General features: G+C 35.1%; 1 protein-coding gene across 1 annotated transcript; it reads left to right on the top strand.

The window, feature by feature from the left end:
• The first annotated feature begins 519 nt into the window (after positions 1–519).
• On the top strand, positions 520–4,178 carry LOC131947037 (kelch-like protein 24). The gene is made up of 2 exons (XM_059308121.1): positions 520–598; positions 2,246–4,178. The coding sequence occupies exon 2, from the start codon at positions 2,317–2,319 to the stop codon at positions 4,084–4,086; it is 1,770 nt and encodes a 589-aa protein (XP_059164104.1). The 5' UTR covers positions 520–598; positions 2,246–2,316; the 3' UTR covers positions 4,087–4,178.
• The last annotated feature ends 5,114 nt before the right edge of the window (positions 4,179–9,292 follow it).

Here is a 9,292-nt window from a genome sequence, read left to right on the forward strand (position 1 = left end):
TAGCGACGGCAATTAGGGGCAGATAATTTAGTACTAAACGATTTGAAACGAAAGGGAGGTAACAATTTCTGATTGATCTTTTCATTGTCTGTAAACGGCTGCTTTCACTGGGCGAGGGGGGGGGGCGAGGTGGTAGTGTTGAATTCACAAATTATGCATTGCTGATAAGCAGAAAATAAAACAACTAGATCGCGGCGTATGCTACGTCGCGGGTCAGCTCGTTTGGTTTAAAAATACTAGCTGCCAAGTGCTTGAACGAGAAGTGGGTGACCTATTTGCAAGCCTTTTTTTCCCCGATAAGATAAAATCCCGCATTACTTCCTTGTTGCACAGACAGTACGTTGAGAAACGCTGACATGGCGTGTGCGATTATTTTCGCTAGTATCGATACCTATGTCTGGACTTTAACAAGTGATACGGGGAAAAAATATCGATTCTGACGCGTTACGGCAAATATTTCGATACACATATCGTGCGACAGTAATGTGCTCGGCCTTTTGTTATTGTTCTGACTACTGTAACAGGATATAAATCAAACCTAATGAAGAACATGTAGCATGTTTTATAAGCGTGTCAGAATATAATATACTGCACTAAGGTAAGTGATATTGTTTGTTAACTTAATGTAACTTGATTTAAGTAGCCAAAATTTCAATCCTAATATATAATTCCCCATGTGCGCACTTCTCTCTCTCTCTCTCTCTCTCTCTGTCTGTCCGCAAAATATTTTCGCCGGAAATCACGTCAGAAACGGCAGCTATATATGGTGAACTTTATACGGACTTTTGTTGAAAATAATATGTTAGATGTTTTAAATGTATAACCACAATTTTATTTAAAGAAGAAAAATAAAAATTAAAGGCGTATTCGAATGTAGAGAAACAGTATTATTTATGCAACCGGAAAATCATTAATAGATGTGAAAAAGAACGCATAAAACTGTGACGTCACTATTGCTTATACATTAACTAATGACGTCATCTGCCGTGTTTAGAATAAAAAGAAATGAACTATTTCATTCAAATTTGATTTAGATCTACGTACACTATGAAATGTATACAATACAATTTTTCCGGCCTAAACTCATAAAATTTATTTTATTTATTTGGATTCTAGATCTAGATATTCTAGATTCATCTAATCAAATAATAAATTTCTATACTAAAGTATTTCAGGCCTTAATTACTTTATTGAAATCTTTGTTTATCTATGCAATTTGCTAATCTCTATAATATATAAAGCAAAGTTGTCGGGTGCCCGATAGGGCACTTCCCGGCGCCGCAGGCGCTTCAAATTTGGCAGGATCTTGCCTTGGGGCAACAGAACACGGGGGCCGGTTGGCCGAAAAGTCTACGATGATGGGGGCAAAACTGACCTCGACTGACCGGCGCCTTATATGAGCTATAAATCGAAAAAAAAATGTCCACGGAGGAACCTCTTCATAACTCCTGAGGTCGTAGACCGACCCTCGGGCGAATTAATTAAGCATTCAAATTCTCAATGTTTTCGAAAGCCTATGCAAAGCTGGGCAGCATGCCTAGTCTATTAATAGCGAGTTATAGCTAATTTATAATAGGAAAGGATTATCCTTTGGATTTCGAAAGTTAAGAAATCATTGAGATTATGTTTTGATATAACACACCCTCGGCTCTATACAAAATGTATTTTATAGAACAAAATGTGCATGCATGTTAAATATCTATATTTTTAAATTACCAGTATTATTACATTTACGACCCTCTTAGCATAGTTAAATCTATTACTACACATATTTATTGATTAAAGTTACTGAAGATATCTAAATCTATTACTACACATATTTATTGATTAAAATTACTGAAGCTATCTAAATTTAGACGTGTTCTCAGGTAGACCGTGTATATATATATATATATATATATATATATATATATATATATATATATATATATATATATATATTGTGTTGTATTTTCTAAAATAAATACAGTGTTTTGTTGTGCTTAAATTACATTTTTGAAAAAGTATAAGAAAGAGATGTTTGACTGAAAAAAACAACGCTTTTGTTAAACAACGAAAGATTGTGAGCTTGTGTATGCCAAATAAACTTCCTCAATAATCAACAGTAATTCAACGAGCGAATTAATATTAAATAAATTAGTATTGTATTAAGAATTCCTTTAAAATATAATTTTTTTTAAATGTCTATTATTTGTTTATTGATAAAGTTATTCTAAAATTTTGAATGATTTATGAAACTCTGCAGATAACATAGACGTATAATACTACAGGGACCTTTCATTAAGTAGCATCCCTACACAATAAATCCGACACATCATGTCATTTAGAAGCGATATTGCTGCTGAAATCTTGCAATGCCTTGGAAAAATGAAATCAGAAAATCGACTTCATGATTTTACGGTTAAAATTGACGACGTAGAAATCGGCTGTCACCGAGTGGTTTTGGCTGCGTGTTCGGAATTCTTCTATTGCCTGTTGATGTCAGGGATGAAGGAGGCCAACACAAGTTGTGTTACACTGAACGGGATATCAGTGAGGACCTTCGAGCAGATTCTACATAGTCTATACACGGCAGAAGATATCTTGACGAAAGAGAACTTCATTGATGTCTGGCAGGCTGTCAACCAGTTGCAGGTTTCATGCCTTATCAAGCGGTGTGAAAGTTTTGCCAAAGAACTTTTATCGCTTGATAATTTTGATGAAATTTTTAAAATTGCTAAATATTTAGGCTCGAAAAATGTAACAGAATTTTGTGAGGATTTTATGTTAATAAATTTTGAAACGATAAGTAAACGAAATCAGTTTTTCGAAATGCCAGCTGAGAAAGTAATTGAGCTGGTTAAAAGCCCGAAACTGGTGATAAAAAATGAAGATTTGGTTTTAGAAGCTGTGATAAACTGGGTGCAGTATACGAGCACTGATGAAGATACCGAAGGCTTACTATTTGAATCAATAGAATTAGCAAATGAGACTGACTCAGTGGTGTCCATACAAGCTACACAAAGTGAACCCATTGGCAACGATGAAGGTTCAATCAAAGTACAGGATAGAAAAACGTACTTTCAAGAAATGTTGAAAGCAGTGAAGACTTGTCTTCTGACCCCATCTTGTCTGGTTCGTGCGTTAAACCATGATTTAGTGAAGAGCAACACCGATGCTAAGGAAATAATAATAAAAGGGATTTTATATAATCTTAAAATTTTCACCAACGGGCAGTGGCCGAATGCTGCAACATATAGAACGAGCAGCGAATACGTAAATGTTGGAGTTTGTGTTGAACCTGGTGGGTCGTTACAGGCTGTATCTATGAACGATGGGAAATGGTGTTCTCTCTGTTCGCTGCCAGGTCTAAAATTAGAAATACAGATCTTAGCTCTTGGACAAAAATTATACGCCGTAGGAGCTAGAGACGCACAGCAAACAAAGGCCACTTTGTGTGTGTTGACAGAAAGGAACTGGGATCGAATCATGGATTTGCCAACTAGATCTTTGTACCTGATTGCACATGAAAATATATTGTTTATTTTAAATAAAGAAGACAAAATGATATACAAGATCAATGAGACATACAAAGATTTGGAATTGTTGTATCCTTTCCCGGATATAATATCTGTGGAGTTTGCGATGTGTTTCGACAAGTACATGCTAGTGTTTTACACGGAGTTTACTAAAGGTGTTGATACGATGACAGTTTATTGTTTGGACATGCATGGTATGGTATGGTCGAGGCTAACCAACATGGACGGTAGCGCTGAGAGCATGGTGAGCTTCAACGACGATGACAACACCTACATTCTTCAAGCAAACGGCACTCTTTGGAAGGTGAATTTACCCTCGTTTGGTGATATTGAGTTTTTGTATCTCGCGAACCTGTGGGAGTTTCCACGACAGTTATTTGGGGCGTTGACCTACAATGGCACGTTGTTTATTTCTGGAGCATGCCCTGAGTATGAATCAGAAGACCTGACAAGAATTATTAAATCCATACCTGGACTGTTTTCTTCTGTCCAGTATTTAATAATGAATCAAAATTGCTCAAATTTTGTGCCAGTTATTTTGCCAAAATCATGTTTAAAATGTGCTTAAACCTGATGTTTTTTTTTTTGCTTTATACTTTTTGTTTACCAAACCAAAGCTGAAAGTGTATTATTCTTTATAGACTTGAAATTACATACAAACTAATCTGTTTTGTATACTAGTTGGGCTTTCTGTAGAAGAATTTAATATTTTCAAATTTTAAGAGAGATAGAAGACATCTTTTCTACAATTTAAACACGAAGTTTCGTTTTTTTAAATTGCTTAACATTTTCAAAATTCAAATTGGGGTTTGAAAAAAACTGTTTACCTTCAGTTGGTGAAAATATTTGAACATTCAAACAATTATTTAATTATTTTTGAGATAGCTTACAAATTGTGTATTCTTCAAATACAATTTTCATTCTAATACAAATTATATAGCATTTTAATAGCATGTTGCGATTCCGATAAATTATTTTTTAGTATTTTGATAGTATAAAAATTGGAGGGAATATATGGAAATTATTTACACTGCAATGGATGGTATACACTGAAACCACGTGTAACGTAATGCAGTCTAATGTTTCAGAAATGTCCAATGTGTTGCGAGAAAAAATGTAGGCCTACACGATGGCATCCGATTCATAATAGCTATTTGTGTCCGGGCTTATGATTTTATTGAAACCAGTTTCAAAGTAAGGAATATACTTTTAGTTATAGTTTCAGGTAATGTTTTCGAGTAAATTTAGATTTAGGTTTCAGTTATGTTGAACATGTACTTTTTTATACAACAATATATTCGTTTTTTTTTAATTTCGTAAAGGTCTTTTCTAGAATTGATTCATTAATCTGTTCACACTACTAGTGTTACAATCTGTCCATATACTACTAAAGCTCAAGTTTATTAATTTATTTGTCTGTTTGGTTACATGAGAGAATCTAAACTATGTGTAGAGATGTAAAATACGTATTTAGGTAGAGGATAATGTACTTCTTTTTTCCAAACTGTTAATCACAAATGTATTTGTAGACGTTATTTAATGTATTGATATATTCTTTGCTAGATACACCACATTAATTTTAAAAGTTCAGAACAATGACTTTACTTATAATAATGTTACTTGATTCTTTTTTTTTCAACAAACTTGACGTCTTTCATAAAAAATCAAGTTGCCCATTCAAAAGTTTCACACATTATAAAGCTACATTTTCTGTCGGCTGTAGCTTTAACAATACGCCAGTTTGCTATTTTATTAGGTCCCAAACACTATTATCAATTTTCAACAGTTCTTCTAATTTGAGTATACAATAAATTTCTCTAAATCTACAGATAAGCAGTCAGAGGAATGGAAATTCAATCCTAGATCTAAAATCTAGAATCTAGGTCAAACCAAAATTAATTAGTTAAAAATAACATCCATTACAAAAACAAAAAAAAAAGTTATTGAGCTTCTTTATTAAGCTATGTTAGTCCTTAAAAATGTGATATAAACCTTTGCATTTTAGCAAGGATCGTCTAATTCGAGAATACACGGAATTTATCTATCTAGATTCTAGATCTAGAGCTACGGAAAAACTAGACTTAAGCCAGGCGTAGATTCTATATCTCTAACTCTATCTAAATCTAGGATCTATGCCAATAATGAGTTTATATACTAAACTATTTTAGACCTTAATTATTTTATATAACTTTTTGTTTGTTTAGCAATGGAATTGGCTAATTTGGGATAAAATTTACTTTGAAATAATACTAGGCCTTTTTCGCATAAAACAAGTTTTTACGCAGACTCAAAGGTAATGTATAATATTATATATAATATTGTATATTATATTATACTATGTATAATAGTTACCATGCGGGTGGTATGGGTTCAAGACACACCATGTCGATGTTACTTTTTTTTCAATTTTTTTAGATGTTAATGATAAAGTTGTCTATCGGGACTTGGCTGAACACTAGGCAGGTGAAGTAGAGTTTGGCAGGTGTAGAATTGACCTGTAACGTCAGCCTATGAAGGGATAGTTTGGTCAGACCCATGCTCAGCCGAAAAAAGGTGTTTTAAAAGACGAAAACGTCTGAGGTGTGACATCGTTTTGAATGTGTGGTCTGTTTTTTTGTGACGATAAGTGACAGACGTGATGTCATTTAGGGATGAACTCCGAAACCCACAATTACCCAAGGATAACGGGTAGTCTAGTTACTACTAAATGTAAAGAGTTATAATTTTTCTAAATAATACCAAACTTCGGCTTATTGTACAATGATATAAAACCGATGCTTATTATGTTTAATCTCTCGCACAGTTCCGTAACCAACTGTGTTATTGACGGATGGCAGGTGATGTGTAAGATAGTTTTAAAAATCACGAACAATTTACGCTTGCTGTCTTGAATTTAGCTTTATGTGATGCTATTTAATAAAACTTTGTATTAACAAACATACACATGTGTAGTAACAATTACTTTTAGGCATGGCTGTAAAGGCTGGAGCTAAGTCCATAACCTACTTTGATTACAAAACCAGCATTTATACAAGGGACGATACTCACTGTATTATAAACATCTTGGTCACATTTATGTAATGTGAATTTCGATCTACGACTCCTATATACATTATTATGGTTAGCCTTAATTATTTATTTTTGTATACATTATAATCATTTGTATTATGTAAATGCTGCCGTTTTAATATAACTTTTAAGTATGAATTGAATGATTATTTTAGAAGTGTGATTGTTTGTTTACTTTTCTTGATATTTAAATGATGCCTATTAACTCTAGCATTACTTTTGTCTTTTGGTTTAAAAGAGAAGCATTATTAAAAAATATTTTGAATAAAACCAAAAGATACATTTTGCATTCTTGTAACAAAGTACTGAAATGTTGTATTTGTTTAAGGTTTTAAAATTGTTTTTAATTGTTTAATAAGTTCAAACCTAAACTGTCATTGGTTTTTTAAATAAGTGCCTTTCTAATGTATAGCCAATGAAATAAATATGCCAATCTAAACACACTCTATGCTTTTAATTTTTCTTATGAGGCTAAGAATAATATTATGTCAATATAAACCTGCTTTTAGATTGTCTAGTTTGTTTTAAAGGTAGACCACTATACACAATTTTATGTTGTTTCCAAGATTTTTCTATTAAACCAGTAGAGAACAGTGTTTGACAGAATATCCAAGCTGGCTAACCAGTGGCGGAACTAGAAATCAAAGGCTCCCCCGCAAAGAAAAAACTAGGGCCCCCTATACATATATATATATATATATATATATATATATATATATATAAATATACAAAATCTATATCAGGGGTTCCCAACCCCGTGCCCGCGGGCGCCATGGCGCCCGCCGAACGATTTGTATGTGCCCGCCTCTCACTATTCGACAGAGACAGAATTTTTTTCATAAACATTATTGAAAAGGTTGAAGGGGATGGAAATCGAAAATTTGAGGGGGGGGGGGGGGGGGGGGGGGGGGGTGAAAATCGAAAGTTTGAGAGGGGGGGGGGGTGCAAGTCGAAAGTTTTGTCCCCGGGTGACGGGAAGGGTCGCTACGCCTCTGGAAGGAGTTTGTCGATTTAAAATAGGTGGTGCCCTCCACCCTACCGATATTTTAGAATGTGCTCTAGAGTAAAAAAAGGTTGGGAACCCCTGATCTATATCCTAAGTGAGTAATTTAGTCTACCTGATTGCAAAATATAACCATTCTTTTTTTTTTTTTTTTTTTTTTTTTTTTTTTTTTTTTTTTTTTTTTTTTTTTTTTTTTAGATATAACCATTCTGAGTGAACAAAACAGAAAACTTTAGTCCACACTCAGTTCGAGTAAGAATAGTATCGTACTCATGCTGGTCAAAAATATATAAAGACGTTAGCTTGACTCGTGAATGGTTTCTCGCGTTATGTTTATTTTTTTCATTTTTGGCTTTTATAATATCAATTTTGAAAACATTGATTTTTATAGCCATACTATTGTATAGTACGTCTTATTTAAGTAACAATTCAGAGAATCAATTGCTTTTTAATATACATAGTACAAAACTATTTAAATGAGCTTCGTGGGCATCCCTATTTTAAAGAAGGGCAGTAAGGCTTGGAAGTAGTGTGAATGTTTACCTACCTTTCAAACTATAGCTCTTGTAGATTTTAAAATATTTTTCTACGCAACAATCTCTGCTATAGTAGACCTGTTTTTTTTTTTTTTTTTTTTTTTTTTTTTTTTTTTTTACAAAACCACTTTCAAGATGCATGAAAAACATAATGTTTTTAAAAAAGAATTCAATGTTTTTTGGTCGGAACTGGGCCCCTAAACGTCCTGGGCCCCCCCCCCCCCGCATTGCGGGGTCTGGCGGTATGGTAGTTCCGCCCCTGTGGCTAACATGAAATACACACACAGTGTAAGTAAAACCAAAGTGGGTGGCCTGAAAAAATTCCTGATGGGTCGCTAGTAGACCTGTTGTATTTGGCCTTTTAGTGCTTAGAGCATTAGCAAACTCATGACTTGAGCACATAAAAGGGTTAATGTTCGATGATACCACCGTTATTCTACGCCACCGTATGTGGGCTGGGAAAGGTCCATAGTATGATAGCACCGCTAGCAGAGTTGGTCTATGCCTCCATAGGCGTAGGCGGGCGGGGAAAGGTCCCAAGTATGATACCAAAGCTAGCAGAGTTGGTCTACGCCACCATAGGCGGACGGGGAAAAGTCCATAGTATGATACCACCGCTAGCATACTTGGTCTACGCCACCATAATCGGGCGGGGAAAGGTCCCAAGTACGATACCACCGCTAGCATAGTTGGTCTACTACACCATAATCGTGCGGGGAAAGGTCCCAAGTGCGATACCACCGCTAGCATAGTTGGTCTACTACACCATAATCGTGCGGGGAAAGGTCCATAGTACGATACCACCGCTAGCTTAGTTGGTCTACTACACCATAATCGTGCGGGGAAAGGTCCATAGTACGATATCACCGCTAGCAGAGTTGGTCTATGCCTTCATAGGCGGGTGGGGAAAGGTCCCAAGTAGGGTGTCCGCCCCGGCTGTGAGCAGCTTGAGGTAGAAGTGGCACCACCTTATAAGGGCTCTGATCTTGGCACAGGACCATCTCTATTTGTAGGAGAGTTGGACAATGGTTCCATAGTCACGTCTCATAATCTGAAGGGTACTATGCACGGATAAGCAAAGCCGACGTCTCTTTTGTGGCTAAATGCTTCCGTCTTGCAGTACAGCAGTTTTTATACACCCATGCTTATGTTTAATTTTCCAATTT

This window comes from Physella acuta, unplaced genomic scaffold, assembly GCF_028476545.2.
Source record: "Physella acuta isolate Inbredline_101_S28 unplaced genomic scaffold, ASM2847654v3 ptg000580l, whole genome shotgun sequence".
Lineage (NCBI taxonomy): Eukaryota > Metazoa > Mollusca > Gastropoda > Physidae > Physella > Physella acuta.

Bases quoted from the DNA above. Each gene is read 5' to 3' on its own strand.
- LOC131947037 (XM_059308121.1), top strand. From the start codon at position 2,317: ATGTCATTTAGAAGCGATATTGCTGCTGAAATCTTGCAATGCCTTGGA.